The 15,418-nt window shown below is 47.7% G+C and overlaps 6 protein-coding genes across 6 annotated transcripts; 3 read left to right on the top strand and 3 right to left on the bottom strand.

Moving 5' to 3' along the window:
* Positions 1–200: 200 nt before the first annotated feature.
* On the bottom strand, positions 201–1,103 carry POJ06DRAFT_74343 (uncharacterized protein). The gene has a single exon (XM_056191490.1). It carries the CDS (start codon positions 846–848, stop codon positions 306–308), a length of 543 nt encoding a protein of 180 aa, XP_056045403.1. The 5' UTR covers positions 849–1,103; the 3' UTR covers positions 201–305.
* A 582-nt stretch (positions 1,104–1,685) lies between these two features.
* On the top strand, positions 1,686–3,331 carry POJ06DRAFT_74311 (Alpha/Beta hydrolase protein). The gene is made up of 2 exons (XM_056191488.1): positions 1,686–2,022; positions 2,086–3,331. The coding sequence occupies exons 1-2, from the start codon at positions 1,873–1,875 to the stop codon at positions 2,863–2,865; spliced, it is 930 nt and encodes a 309-aa protein (XP_056045402.1). The 5' UTR covers positions 1,686–1,872; the 3' UTR covers positions 2,866–3,331.
* POJ06DRAFT_248344 (bacterial low temperature requirement A protein-domain-containing protein) lies at positions 3,091–5,391 on the top strand. The gene is made up of 4 exons (XM_056187021.1): positions 3,091–3,647; positions 3,709–3,812; positions 3,868–4,746; positions 4,811–5,391. The coding sequence occupies exons 1-4, from the start codon at positions 3,515–3,517 to the stop codon at positions 5,042–5,044; spliced, it is 1,350 nt and encodes a 449-aa protein (XP_056045401.1). The 5' UTR covers positions 3,091–3,514; the 3' UTR covers positions 5,045–5,391.
* A 4,450-nt stretch (positions 5,392–9,841) lies between these two features.
* Positions 9,842–10,273, bottom strand: POJ06DRAFT_236596 (uncharacterized protein; the record flags this gene model as incomplete). Its single annotated transcript, XM_056185907.1, has 1 exon — positions 9,842–10,273. The coding sequence occupies one exon, from the start codon at positions 10,271–10,273 to the stop codon at positions 9,842–9,844; it is 432 nt and encodes a 143-aa protein (XP_056045400.1).
* Positions 10,274–11,201: 928 nt separating this feature from the next.
* POJ06DRAFT_74267 (major facilitator superfamily domain-containing protein) lies at positions 11,202–13,078 on the top strand. The gene is made up of 2 exons (XM_056191487.1): positions 11,202–11,599; positions 11,668–13,078. The coding sequence occupies exons 1-2, from the start codon at positions 11,300–11,302 to the stop codon at positions 13,048–13,050; spliced, it is 1,683 nt and encodes a 560-aa protein (XP_056045399.1). The 5' UTR covers positions 11,202–11,299; the 3' UTR covers positions 13,051–13,078.
* Positions 13,079–13,105: 27 nt separating this feature from the next.
* Positions 13,106–13,822, bottom strand: POJ06DRAFT_266560 (Alpha/Beta hydrolase protein; the record flags this gene model as incomplete). Its single annotated transcript, XM_056189160.1, has 1 exon — positions 13,106–13,822. One exon carries the CDS (start codon positions 13,820–13,822, stop codon positions 13,106–13,108), a length of 717 nt encoding a protein of 238 aa, XP_056045398.1.
* Positions 13,823–15,418: the final 1,596 nt, after the last annotated feature.

The raw sequence follows: 15,418 nt of genomic DNA, 5'->3' as shown, positions 1-15,418 counted from the left end.
CCCTGCTAGATTTTGACCTTTTTTTCAATTTAATTAAGAATATACGGATTATCCGCCATATCCGCCATATCCGCCAAATCCGCCTATCCGCCTATCCGCCTACAGCCCTGTTCCTGGCAGCTAAATGATGGCAGATAGCAATAAAGTATAGGGGTGGGTACGATTTGCGAGCAACTCGTAACACTATAGTCTATACGATTACTATACGATTGGCTGTAAAAGTTACGATTAACTATACGAGCAATCACCTGAGTCGCTCGCAAAAAAACCTATAGTCAGGCACGTGACCTAAGGCTTAATAAGGTTTAAAGAAGAATGAAGTACAAATGCCTAATTACATGTCCGATTCCTTCGCGTATTGATCTGCCAGTAATGTGAGTGTCCTCATAGTCCCCGATTCCAACGAGTTCGTGATAGGACATGTTAGTTGTAGATTTCGATCTAGCAGAGTCCTTGATAGACCAATTCCGACAGTGCTTGCAAGTTATCAGCTGATCGTTCCTAAGCTTTTTGGATCGCTTAGCCTTCCACTGTTGGCTTAGAGTTGTAACTTCAAACTGCTCCCAGAGCCAGTGATTCGCAGTCCCACGTGTAGGTTGAGAAGAAATCACATCGTCCGTGATGACTGGTGAGATCCCTTGCGCTTCCTCAGTCAAGTTCCTCGACAATGGTCGATCGACAATCTGGCTAATACAATCCTCCGGCCCTAGCTCAAAGGAGCTCTCAATTGGTGACTGTAGGCCGCTGGCGAGCGAGACGTTCTCCATCGGCTCCTCTCCTTCGTACCCATCATTCAATAGCACGTAATCTATAGCCAGCTGGCGACGAGAACGTGTAGAAGGCTCCATGTCGAAGGCGCCAATGCAGTAATGAATAGTAACTTCCTCTAATTGTTGATAATATTTCAGAGGACAAGAGGCAAAAAGGGGTTCCCGGCAGGGGTTATAACCCTACCTTCCTAATTAGGAAGACGATTACTATACGATTACTATACGATTTCAAACTATACTATACGATTACTTTACGACTAAACCTTAATTTTTACGATTAACTTTACGAATAATCTCCAAAGTTGACGGTACCGTAATCGTACCCACCCCTAATAAAGTATTTTAGAATGTAAAATATTTTATCCGATGGGCGAGGAGCTGGAATGGTCTTCTTTATACCCGTCTCTTCCAGCTCTTGCCATCTGCATCCATGTACATTACTGAATACAGCTATGATCTGTGTACATATCCAAGAAACACAAACAAAACCACGAACAAAGGCAAAAACAACTACCAATCTCGACTTCATTAAGCGTTGTCCACATGCTAGGAAAGAGGGGCTCAGGGTTAGTGGCCTTACGGCCGTAAGTAACGCGTACCTCGTGGTGTTAGCGGCTTTAACGCGTATTGTGCAGGTTTTAGTAACTTACATATTTTTGACACTAATAAAAATTTTTGCGAACAGAGCGTTGGCTTATCTTCCGTTGAACCCTGACCCTAGGACCTAACCCTACAAACTATGCCTTTTATAGCATGCATTTCGACGCTATGAGTTGCAAAATGCACTAATTTCGACCCCACAGGGTCTATCGGTCAACAACGCACCCTTTCAGATGCATTATTATCCTTCCTAACCCGGCAAATCCGTGATTAGCTCTGTAGTGAATTTCAACTTTCCAAGTGGTGCAATGCAGATCACAATTAACTTGGAAAGCATGTGGCTGGCAGGTAAAAGTGAAGTGAGGGCCGCTATGGCCGCTGCGGCCGCTCCTTCCGCCACCTTCGCGCCTCGTTGTGCACATAAATTGACCTGCAAGCGCCTTGACCTTGAAGCTCAGTCACTCAGTTGATTAGGTTCGCTGACCACTTCCTGTTTGTAACTATGGCGTCTGCCAAGTTTTCGAAGTTCAACATATCGACAACTTGCTTCAAAAAGGTTGGTAAACATGAAATTAAGGCAGACGTATTAATTCCTAAGACTCTGTCATCGGGAACTTATCCCGTCATAGTCCGATTTCATGGTGGATATATGGTGAGTGGTCCTCCTTGCCGTTCTTTCTCTAATCTATTTGAGGTACTCAGACGTCCTTCTTAGATCACTGGTTCGCGACTCTTTGCCGACTGGTTCCCTTCCTGGCTGGTCGAATACGCTCTCCTTCACTCTGCCATCATAGTAATGCCCGATTACCGCCTGCTTCCTGAGTCCACTGGTGCAGACATCAATGCCGATGTGGCGGACTTCTGGACTTGGGTGCATCGCGACCTCGCTTCTTTCCTATACTCATCGGGCAGCGGTATCAATGTCGATATAGAGAAACTCCTCGTCGTCGGTGAGAGCGCAGGTGGGTACCTTGCCATCCAGTCTGCACTCTCGCAACCGAGCATTAGCGCCGCCATCGCCGCATATCCGATGATTGATCTCAAGTCCGACTTCTACAGCAAAGCTTTTGAGAAGCCCATTATGGGTAGTGCCATGCTGCCCGCAAGCATTATTGATGAGCATATCACCGATATGTCTCCAGGTCAGATCGTCTCCTCCGCTGAACCACCTGCCCGCGTTGGTCTGGCCTTCGCGATCGTGCAACAGGGCCGGTTCATGGACTTCTTCGGCAATGGTCCACCAGCATTATTCCCAATGGAGCAGGTTGAGCATATCCAATCCGTTCCACCATTGTTCATTTTCCACGGGCGGGACGACACGGCGGTGCCAGTCGAGGAGAGTGAGTCGTTTGTAGCAACACTTAAGACGCGGCTGCCAGAATCCAAGGTCCTCCTTGTCCTTGAACCGGGTGACCACGCATTTGATATTACTGCTACTGTAGAGACGCCATGGCTCAAACAAGGACTGGAGTTTGTCACGAACGAATGGCTTTGAGGTGGAACAGTTCTTGATCGTGCAAGTAATTGAGGAACACATAGACTAAACTCAGGAGATTGAGTACTTTATCACGGTGACTTCATAAGCATTTGTTAGCTGAGCTGGTTATGTTGTTTATTAAAGATGAACTGCTTACCGAAAGAGCGTAAATGGGAGGATATTAACTATTTATGAAGGCATAAAGGGGGCGTGCGCCAACATCATCCCCCATAACCGTAAACATGCCTTTAGCGTGAGTAGCTAAAAAGGGACGCGTAGGTTACATACAGACCCTCCAAATGCACTCTGAAGTCACCGTTGCGACTCAACGACGCATTGTTATTTTGTGTGGCAATAATATATACACGCAGAGAGAGACAATGCGGTCCCCGTTGATCGCCTATGGGCGCATTGACTAAGCTTACATCAAACCCAAATTGCGCACCTACTGTTCTTTCCGAGCTCACGATGAGACTAACACGAGAGTTACGGCTGAATACCTTAAGCGAAGCAAACTTTTGTGGCTTGGTACGCTGATTAGCAAATTGTAGTGATGCATCACAGCACAGTATTGTGGTTGCGTTGAGCCGCAATTAGTCAAACTGAGCAGAAAAGGCCCCTCGACACCATCACCTCCAAGTTTTTGGCAAAAGTTTCAATAACCGTCATGACTGCGATCACGGCAATCGACTGCTCTGAAATAAAACCCAATCCACGTTCTCTATTTCGGCAGCCGCTCGCGCTACAATGGATTGAGGATGGAAAGCTCATGAAGCGGTCTGAAGGCGAAAGACAAGCAGGCAAGAAAGCATTCTCTCTCGCTCAATTCCAATCGAAACTGACGAATATTACCATTCACAGGCAGATTTGAACTCTTCCTTGACTTGCTCTATGTCGCAATCCTAGCCAATTTCGCCGAGAATCTTGCTGAACATGTCTCGGGTGTCAACTTGGTGAAATACATTGTAAGTTCAAATTTCGGCCTTCGCCGCGAGATTGTCCAGAAGCTAAGCCAATGAGCTCATCCTTGCGCCAACGTGGCATGTGTGGAGTGATCTTAGAGAATTAATGAATTCCTTTTACACCGACGATCTCGCACAGAGAGTGCTTATCCTTTGGATCATGGCTCTCTTGGTCATGTATGGGAACAATGCAGTTCTTGTCGACGAGGACATTAGCGCAATGAGGACTACAGTTGGCGTTTATATGGTAGCACGGCTGTCGACGACCACAACCCATCTTCTATATTCCTTCTCAAGCTATCATCACAGAGCTCAACAGCGACTCTGGTTTTGGTTTACAGTCGTGGGCCTAAGCATCTATATCCCGCTTTTCGTGGAGTCGATATCTCTACGCAGCAAGATTGCAGTGGCTAGTGTGGGAATAATATTTGAAGAATGCGCCTGGGTGTTTTGCTATTCTCCCGCTTCGAAGAAGTTCTTAGGAGCCAGATATACCACAGCCGTGGACATCGCTCACGAAGTTGATCGGTTTGCTGCTTTCTTCATCATCGTACTAGGTGAATTCCTCTATTCAATCGTCGTTGGTTCTCCCGCAGCAATTGGATTCAATGACAGACTACTCAGAGCTATTTGGACATTGATCATCGCGTTTTGTCTGAATTGGTTGTATGTTCACAATGATGGTGCGGTGAAGGGAGTCCACCCGATCCGACATAATATTTACGGAGCGTTTTTATGGTTCGTACTTCACCTTCCACTGGCTGCAAGTCTGCTAGCAGGCGGACATGTGTCAGCAATCAGTGCTAAATCTTCAGAGTTGCATGACGGCGAGCTATGGTTGCTTTGTGGCGGTCTCGGTGCTGGAATGATCCTCCTGTACTTGATTGCTCTGCTTTATAAATCAGAAGATGAGCCTGGAACTTTAATTCTTCCAAAGGTAAGTCCTGAGCTTCGCCATTCAAAGCTTTGGAAGTGCGGATTGTTGCTAACTTCTCGATCAGTCAGCTCGACTCATCCTTCGACCCGTCTCAGGTATCATTATCATATGTCTTCCCCTTGCCCATGATCTCGACAGCACATCTATCGTCTCGATCATCATGGCTCTCTCTGTTCTGTGCGTCGTTTGGGAAAGCGTTACATCACTGGTGCGCGGAGCTAAGTTGTGGGAAAAGTGGGAGAACAGGAAGTATCCTGAGGTCAGTGTCACTTTGCAGAATATGTCATCCGAGGAGTAAGCGCGTTCAGCTTCGTGGAAAATTTCAGCGACTCGGTCGGAAGGCGCCGCTGCCACTTTTGCTTGGCAAACGCTCTTTCCGACAAGAAGACACTGCAGGCTCACGGTAGGAACAAATATCTATAAAATATTTTTGTTGTCAAATTCCAGTCCTTTTTACAGCTCTCTAGAGAGTTATACGCCGTAAAAATGCTTATTCTGTGGTTTGTGTCCAGCTTCTTGTAATTTCGTCTCGTGATCAAGGCGTCGTCACGTAGACAAATCTATAATATACACGATTTGAATGACTTTCATTTCATTGGACACGGCTCAGCCTAGGGATCGGCATGAATAATATCCAGGCTTATTTTCCTTGATCATTTCGTATCCGTAACCAGACAAAATATCTGTATCTGTATCCGTACCTATATCCAGATAAATTAGCCTTATCCGTATTCATATCCGTAATATCCATAAATATTCGTAATATCTGCAGATAATACTCAATCCACTCGATTATTAACCTGATCCGCGTTGATCTATTAATTTGATTGAAAACGAATTAAAGCACTGGTTTCGTGAAGGACTATACAATGATTACTTTACTGAAATCAACCTAGCCCTCTATATCATATGAACTCGTCAACGATGTCAAAAGCCTCATATTCTCCCCATTCATTCGATGCCTCCGGAGTCCTTCCAATCCGTCCCGCTAGCAGCTCCGAGTTCCGGGGTCATGTGGTTAGGGCTAATAAGGCATGGCGGCACGTTGGGGACGCGGTTCTCTGGGGTTCTCCCGGTTTTCTTCGTCTATCTCTTCGTTGGGGGTTTTCGTTCGGGTTCTGTTGTGTTGTTGCAAATCTCCTATTGCGTTCTATATTTTTCTCTGGGGGGCCCGTGTTTGTAACATAAATTGGCACGAGCGAAGCCGCCGGTTCCCGAAGTACGTACGAAGTCTTGTATCCTCAGAAAATACCTTTGTACATTTGTTTCGTCCAGCCGGTCCCCGTTATAGCCGCTCACAAACAACCTCTGATGGTGGAAGTGGCAAGAAATCGCGTGCAGCTCGTGTCATTTGTGGATACTCTCCTTTACCTGCATTCCACCGCTCAAATAGTGTAAGGTGTCAATGCGTTCAGGCCTAACTATATCGGAATAGCTGGAAATCAAAGTAACAATATATTTGGTATATTCAGGACCTCTACATTCTTATATGTGTGTCCTTTCCTTAGGTCTTGCCCGAGCCTCTGGATGGAGAAAATTCAAATAGAAAATTGAATTCAAAATTTACAACGAACCAAATCCACTAACGTGATCGGCAAGCGAATGGATCGTCCCGGCGAGAGGATCGGTCGAAATTCCATACAAAGTAGCAATTTTTAAACCTCTAAAACTCGACGAAATCTTTCTTAATTACGCTCAATTTAGAGAATAGAGTAGCTAGATATCGACGACTTACATCGTCGCTTTGAAAAACGATTGATGTTTATATTGATGATCATATTTACTGAAATCCTGTAAACCCCTGAAACCCTTTAGCCGTAATTTAAGATACCTGGGTAATTAATAAGATTATCTCTAAAAAGAGGCTTGATTAATGATTTATAGTCCATTATTTATAAAATTTAAAATTTTAGGTAAGAACTGCTAGCGTGGCTAAGATATAGATGTTTAAAATTCGCTACTTTGTATGGAATTTCGACCGATCCGCTCACTGGGACGATCCACTCGCTTGCCGATCACGTTACCGAATCCGTGAGCTTCCGTATTCCGAGCATCCCGGCCCAGTGAGCATCTTTTTAGGCCCACGGGCAGCCCGAGAACCCTAACCTGATGTGAGTACAGGACCATCAGGAGCGTGCCCTGACAATTAGTCTAAGCCAGTTTGTGAGAAAGCGGGAGAAAACGGTGTTGAAATTGTGCGTAACAATTCGGTACAAAACCCACAACTATGACAAACATTCAAAATGGTAACATAGTTTTCTCATAGACATTAAGTATTTGCGAGCTAATAATACCGTCATCAAATACCGATCGATATCTGACACATGCTTTGCCTGTAGCTTTTGCAAGGGCCGCAATTCTGTCGAAGACTTTGCCTGTTGACAAGGCACAACATCAAGGCAGGATAACTGGCTCGACTTATTACCGTTCGTGCAATTCACATTGGACATGGCCATAACTGGAGAAGTGAAGAAGACCGTTGCAATATGTTCACGTCTATCATCTTGCGGTCAGGGCTCATAACCATTGAGAGATGAAAAGGGTGCTGGAGATTCAGCTGAGGTCTTCTCAACTGTCTCCACGGAATTACGTGTTGACTATATACATGAAGGAGATACGTAATTCTACGCTGGCAGACATGTGGGCCAGAAGAGACCTCACCGTCCAGCCTTGGATGTGCCCGATCGTGAACGATCGTGAGCCAAATCTACGCCCAGCGGGCCGGACGGCAGTATGTCTTGGCCAAGTCACGATTGACGATCTTACTACATCAATACGGTTAATGCTTCGATCCAAATGACTCCGTTCTTCGCGAACTACGGCTATCATCCGACGTACCATTTCGATATCCCCGCCGGAGCCGCCACCATGACAGGGGGCAACGACCGACTCGAAGAATTGGCAGCCCTGCATACTGAGTGCGCGGTTGCATGGACCTGGCGCAGCAGGAACACCCACGATACTTCGATTGCCATCATCAGGAGCATCACTTCGCGATTGGTGATAAAGTGTGGTTATCTCGACGGCGGGTCCGTCCGCAAAGTTCGACGATCGTATTTGGGACCATTCACCGTGAATGAGGGTATCGGAAAGACCTCATACCGCTTGGACCTACCCACAACCATGACGTTTTCCATATCTCGTTACTGAAGGAGTTTGTGTAGTCAGACCTCGTCCGCCGACAGGAGTCACCGACTCGGCAAATGGAAGTCGATTCCGAACTCGAATACGAGGTCGACGAGATCGTTAACAGTCGCCAGACGAAGACGGGTGTCTAATACCGAGTTGCGTAGTTATGGTGGGATGGACAGACGTGGTTAGAACAGACGTGGGTACTCATCACGAATTTGACATAGTACATGATAAGCGGCACCGATGTCATCAATGCGCCGACGAAGTTATCGATTTATATCGAGCCGACAACGCAGATCCGACGTCGACTATCATCGGAGCCGGACTGTGATGAAATGAATTCCGGATTCCCGGAATTAGCTTGTCCCTGTGTGGGTGTTGGTTTGTTGTTGTTTTTCCTGTCTGTGCGTTGTCTGTGATGAGTTCCGGGATTTGAGAACCCAGTGGTCCTGACGCCTGACGGACACAGGGGTAGGGTTGATGGTTTGTCACCTGACGCCGCACTAACGTTTTTCGCGTTTGTTTCTTCTTTTCCTGTGTGTGTTGTGTATCTCGGTACATTTCTCTTCCGTTCCGTTCTATCTCCGCAGCTCGGTCGACATGTGTTGCCTGGATTGACCGTCGGGTTCGCCCGGTCGTTAAGTTTTTCTTTGGGTCTCAACATGGGCGGAACGGTTATGGACCCAGACCAGTGACAGCGAGGTTGATTATGCTCGGCGTGCATATTCGCCGACGTTGTCATAGCCCGGGCGTACATTGTATCGTGGATCTTAGCAAGGATCCTACACCACCATTTAAACGTACGCCTGGGCTCGTCCGAGGGGAAAAAAATCCAAGAGCACTTTGACGCCAATAACAGAGAACGGGTCAAATACCCGGCGTCGATGACACCATTGATTCGGGGTGCCGCCGTGACTCTTGGGAATGAGTTTCTGGCGTCGGCAGGGGAGGGGCATTTAGAGCAGTGGCAGTGATTACCGACATTTGGAGTAGTGACCCCGAGCGACAAGATGCACGAACAAAAGTTGATTACTAACAACGGCGCGTTTGAGTGAAGCTGAAAGGAGAAACTGATGGGATGGTGTACAATTTCAAAGGTCGCGAGAGCTTTATTAGCTGCTTGGCTCGATATGTGCATGATTATGTGCGGTCGTGGCCGGGTCTCGCCATGCTGCTCCTGAAAGGAATTTGTACTGTCATGAACTCATGATATGACCGAAAGGTTAGGGTCTCGACAGCGTTGGTTCAGACGATCAGCCATCTAGTTCCACGGGGCAAACCTCTTCGATGCAACCGACTGCATCATCTTCCTCGGACCCCAGTGTGCTACTCTGAGGAGCGCCTCCTCCGCCAAATTTAAGATTTGGTCCACATACGACAACGACTTTCCTTTGGACCCAAAACTTCGGCTGATCGTCAGAAGATTCGGTCTAAAACTCACCCGATTCAAGGGCAACTCGGTCGAATATGACCCCGACTCTCTCCTACGGGCCATCGTCATTTGCCGGTGTATTTCGACGCCCGATCGGTTTACTCATTGGGACCATTTATTCGATCGGAGAACGTGGGAGGCCATGGACACTAAATTTACAAACCTGAGTGAAAGACCGGCCGATGATCACTAAATTTGCACAAACCTTTTTTTTTTGTAATTGTATTAAAATATTCGGATGTTGCATTATTATTTTAATTTTTGTTTGTGTGTTTCAATGTTGATAGCAATAATAAAAGTTCTGTTTTGTGGTTCTCTTAGATCACGTTGAAGAATTTGGGAAGAATTTGGGACGAAAAGTCTCCGGTCTTCAAACTTCTGTATTTAACACGTCCTTCCACACACCCAACTAAATCATCAACGAAACATTATTACAAAAAACAAAAAAAAAACCCTGAAATATAAAAACAACAATTAAATAATTAAATAAAAATATAAAAAACAAAAAAAAATTAAACATTAAAAATTAAATCAAGGCAAGACCGACGCGGAACGCAACAACTCGTCCGAATCCGGGGCCACGGTCCCGGGGAACACGTAGAAGTCCTTGCAGGTTATCCTTGCATCAGGACGAGCGTCAAAGTGCCCCAGTATCGTCGCCCATTCCCTCCCCCCAGATGTGACGCCAACATGGCGATAGAGAACGTTTGCGAGGATCCACGGGACCATATACTTCCGCCCAAATGGGGTGCGACCCGGGCGGTCCTCGACCAAAACATTCTCCAGGACCCTATCTGCAATTAGGTCCCACACCTTCTCGCCCCATGTCGCATCAAGATGCAACATAGGGGCAAACACGACCGCGGAGCGCCCTTCGGCTTCATCGTCGGTCAAAAAACGATCCACCGCTCTAAGACGCGAGCACAGATCAACGGCCTCCGCGGCCAGCCTGTCGAACCTCATTTGTCCGGGCCAGAAGACGTCCTCGTCCACGCTGAGCGGCAGCCAGCCAGCAGACGCTTGAGCGGTCTTGAGCCTGGCGTAGGCCTAAGCCACCGCTACGTAATCCGCGACTAGGTTCCACGACAGCTCGACGCCATCAACCTCGCTACTTTCCCGGGCAGCGTCGACAACCGTCAGAGCGTTAGCGACCAGCTCTGACTGGATCAGTTCGCGGATTGGTCCTAGGGCGTACAGGACCGTCTCGGCCTTCGAAAGAGGGCTCAGGCCCGTGTTCATTAATAGACTACCCTGGCGCCGAACGTAGCCCCCATTCACCCCATTCGTCCTAAAGATCTTCAGAAATGAACGATCCTTTCGATCCGAATTCCCCAACAATGGCCAGCTATTACTTCCATGGAGGACGTAGTCGCCCCCGTTTATGACATGTACTATGACAGTGTTGCTTACGCAGCTTAGTCCGCTTGATGTAATATTTTGAAACGTTTGCTTTGCCGGCTATAGCCGCTACATTGAACAAGTTTGTTAATTAGTTCGTTGTAGTCAAACGGGCTGAAGTTCTCCGTGTAGAGTTGGCATTGTTGGCAGCAAAGGAGCAAGCAGAAATTAATGCCATGTGAGAACCCTACACTAGTTATCTACTTCATTGTTAAAGTTGGGCGGAAATAATAATCAGATGTCGTTCTGGCATTCATGGACCGCAGTCCGTGAGAAAACCGATATTTACGACGACTACGACTAACTCCGCAAAATACGAGCTATACGATCCGGCAAAGCGAGCGAACGTGGGAAGCCCTAAACCCACACCCTGCTTGATGACGCTATACCTAAAATAGAAATTTAGTTCCAGTTTTGGTTAGCCTCTGCAGCTCTATACTGTTGGTTCCTTAACGTTGAGATGTCCAGGGGTAACACGCAAACGATCGTGTGCACATTCTGTATTCTTTGTCTCCTCAAACTAACGTCATATTCCGATATAAAGCAGCAACATGGCCCGACAAGCATCAGGCTTCAAGTTCGACATGTACTATGGCCAGCGACGACGACCATCCACCATCAACTACAGGGGCTTCCGAGATTCCAACTGGAGAGAGCCAGAAGGAACAGCCAGACTCATTCGCCGAGCCTCCGAGCGAAAGGCCCGCGGCAGTGGAGGAAGCATATTCGGTTTTCACCGTCACCCAAAAGAAGCTCATCATCCTCACAGGATCGCTGGCTAGCTTTTTCTCGCCGCTTTCGTCCAGCATCTACTTTCCGGCTCTGAACTCCGTTGCTAATGACCTGCACGTATCTACTGCAAAGATCAATTTATCTGTCACGACTTATTTGGTATGTGTCTTGCTCCGCTAAAGTTCTCTGAGACGGCTGAAGATTTGTCACTGACGGTCTCCTTGCAGATCGTGCAGGGCGCGGCGCCCATGATAATTGCTGGATTCTCCGATAGTGTGGGCAGACGACTAGCATATATCATCTGCTTTACCATTTATATCGCCGCTAATCTTGGACTAGCCTTACAGAACAACTATGCTGCTCTAATGGTCCTCCGGTGCCTCCAAAGTGGTGGTAGTAGCGGCACCGTTGCACTTGCCAATGGAGTTGTTTCTGACGTCATTACTTCATCAGAGCGAGGCACGTACATTGCATTCGCATCAATAGGAGGCGTGCTCGGGCCATCCGTATCTCCCATCATTGGGGGCCTTCTCAGTCAGCGACTCGGATGGCACTGGGTCTTCTGGTTCCTGCTCATATTCGCGGGAGCTTTCTTCTTGTTTCTCTTGGTATTCTTTCCGGAGACCTGTCGCAATGTGGTTGGTGATGGGTCGATACCTCCGCCGCCGTTGAGCATGTCTGTCACAGATATCATACGCCACAGAAACCGAGCTAGATCTGGGTGTGTCGTCGATGTCGTCAAACAAGAAGAACTGCGCCAGAAATCCAAGCTTCGATTTCCGAATCCTCTGTCGACGCTAGTTGTAATTGCAGATTTGGAGACGGGGCTCATTCTGTTCGCTACTGGCTTAGCTCTAGCGTGCTTCTATGCGATCTCTACTGGTGCGTCGTCGCAATTCAGAGCTGTCTATGGCTTTAACGACATTCAAATTGCCCTTATGTTCATTCCAATCGGAGCTGGAGGCTTAGTCTCAGCATTTACAACTGGCAAAGTCGTTGATTGGAATTATCGACGACATGCTAAGCTCAACGGGTTTCCAGTGGTGAGGAATAGACGTCAAGACCTCACCAACTTCCCCATAGAAACGGCACGCCTGCAGATCGCGCTGCCCCTCTTCTATGTCGGAGCTGCGAGCATAATCGCGTATGGATGGGTTATGGATCATAAGGTCAACCTGGCAGGACCCGTTATCTTACTCTTTATAATGGGATATGCTCTTATTTCCAGCTTCCAAGTGTTGAATGTATTGATGGTAGACATCTATCCTGGCAAAGCCGCCACGGCGACTGCTGCGAATAATCTTGTGAGATGCGAGCTTGGTGCTGCTGCGTCGGCAGCTATAGTTCCAATGAGCAACGCGATGGGGAGAGGCTGGGCTTACACCTTACTCGCACTTATTTTTGTTGGGTATAGTCCGACCCTGTTGGTGGTTATGAAGTACGGGGTGCGGTGGCGAAAAGCAAAAAAGGAGAAGGAGGAAAAGCGGGCACAGGAGAAGGAAAGCAAGGAAATGCAAAAGAAGTTGGAGAAGGAGGAGGCAGTGGATGGGGTGCAAGATGACCGGCTCCAAGGCAACAGCGCAAGCCCTACCACAGAGAAGGATGAGTAGCCACGCGGTTTACGGGAGCGAATAAATGCGGAGACAGTAGCCGTCATTAACACGTCTATAGTCCACTCATAAAGTCCAAAACTGTCGTCGCCAATCGTTCCGGTGCTTCCAACGGAACCATATGTCCGACATCTTCAAACATCACCAACTTGCTGTCCTTTATCCGTTCATGCATGCAATAAATATCTGTAGTCCTAACCATCTGATCCGCTTCCGCTCCCACGATTAGTACCGGTGCCCGGATCTCTTTTAGCCCGAGCATGAAATTCTCACGGTCAAGCGTAGTCGAAAACTGGGTCAGCAAGACATCTTTTCCCAAGTCCTTATCCATTGCCGCCATCAGGCCGCCAACTTCCGGGTCGTCAACCAGTCCGGGGCTTACAAACTTGGCGATGCGTGATGGGGATATACCCGCATACGCATGCTTGGACATCAGATCCAACATCTGAATACGTCGAATCCGTTCCTTCTCGCCAAGGCCCTTTGCTGACGAGCATACAATGACTAGAGAGCGGACTTGGTGGTTGAGGTTGTGGCCGTCACTGACAAGAGTCCGAAAGTAGTAGTCGAGCGCGAGATATCCTCCCATGGAAAATCCTAAAAGATCGACCGGCAATTTTTGGTCTTGTAGATTCTCACCACGCACAGAGGAAGCAATCATTTCTCGCATGGAATTCTTGTTGGCAGCTTGGTGGATTGGGACTTGATCGACGAGGATGTTAGCCTTGCCAAAAACGGGGAGCATCCGGTTCCAGAGCCGGTTATCGCACATAGTCCCAGGTATTAGGGACAGTCTGGAGGTTGGACTTGTTGGACGGTTTCTGAGAACCGAGTACGTTCGTGTTGACTGGATGCGATGCATTGTGTACGGCGCAGGCATTGGATACCTGGTTGATGATGGTTCATGTAGGCGTTTATTGGACTTTTTCTATTTGGTGCATTTGGTTAGTCTAACTGGCACGAGGAAGGTCGCGTCAACCGCGGCTGGCGGTGTCGAACCTACAGTTCATGCGCTTGGCGTCCTATTGTGTGAAAGCAGTTCTAGGTTGCCATCAGTAGTTCTTATTTTGTTAGTTAGAGCGTGTTCGTGTTTAGGAGTAATTCCCATCACGCCGCAAAACCGAGGGGCCACTCGACCTACAGGCTACAGCCTCACAGGAAGGGCCCAAGCAACGTTAAGTCCCGTATATCGATCACCAAATCAATGCCAAATGGACAAAAAGCACCGACGAAGAACCTAGGCCTACTAAACTTTTAACCTGATGCAAACTAACGTGCGATCCCTTGCGAATTCCAAATGCGGAATTTAATATGTATATTTATATTCACGAAGTGCAGGTAACAAATATTAAATACAAAATATACAGAATGCGAAAAAGCTCCAAAAAAGTACGTTCTGTCGAGGGAACAGCGCATGCTCTTGTTAATCAATAATCGAGGACACCTTCACACTCCCAGTCCGGGTCGTTGGGCACCGGATCTCCTATAATGCCAGAGGTTGTGCGACTCACGACGTCTCTCCCGTCGAAGTTGTCTATAAAAGATATTATTCTGACTCCTCGTGGTTGGTCACCAGGCCCAGGCAGGCGCACATTTGGAGGGTCCAGGAGATTGTCGGGCACTCCTCATTAACAACCGCGTGACGTAACCTGGCAGCGAAAATCGGCAGCCAAACTCGTCGAAGTTGGCCAGCCATCTCTTGATCGACGAACTCATTCCGGAAGCATGCGTCTTGTAAATTCGGATACCATCTCGACCGCAATGTCTTCGTTGAGCTCGTCCATCAACGTGCCTCCTCATCGAGCTCGACTGCCTCACCTGGCTCAATCGGAACTCAGTCTTGTGAAGTCAGTAGTGCCGATTGTAGGTGTCATCCATCTCACTCTTGAATGGCGCATAGATGGCTTTGATCGTGTAAAACCATCCTATCATAGAACATCGTCACTGGCTCGGATTCATTCCATTCTGTCGCCGATCAAGTGTCGCACGCTAGTCCCAAAGAGGAATGGTTTTTGCTCTCGATGAATCTCCCTTTTTTTGCTTTTGATGTGGGTGGGTCTTAGTGAATTCTGCCCTAACCCAGCAACTCTCGTCCTGTTCGTGGCGACGGTGATCAGCAAATTGTCGCGCATTGCTGCAACACAATTAGTTTTCAGCTGGCAACAAATGAATCCAGCCTAGTAATAGATATCCTATATCGCGATAGATATCCAAACCCACTGCGATTTTATTGGACGTGAATCTTGCTGAGCCAACGATATGAGCTGATATCTATGTCGGAGTTCGAATGCAGTTTAGCCCGCACCATGTATTACTTTTTTTTCCGGCCTCGTGCGCCGAGGCGGGTTGCGTTGCCGCGGCAAAATAA

Source organism: Lipomyces tetrasporus (assembly GCF_029532465.1).
Source record: "Lipomyces tetrasporus strain NRRL Y-64009 chromosome Unknown POJ06scaffold_3, whole genome shotgun sequence".
Classification (NCBI taxonomy): Eukaryota; Fungi; Ascomycota; class Lipomycetes; order Lipomycetales; family Lipomycetaceae; genus Lipomyces; species Lipomyces tetrasporus.
The sequence above is the reverse complement of the archived record's forward strand: the minus strand, read 5'-3'. Positions and strand labels throughout refer to the sequence as shown.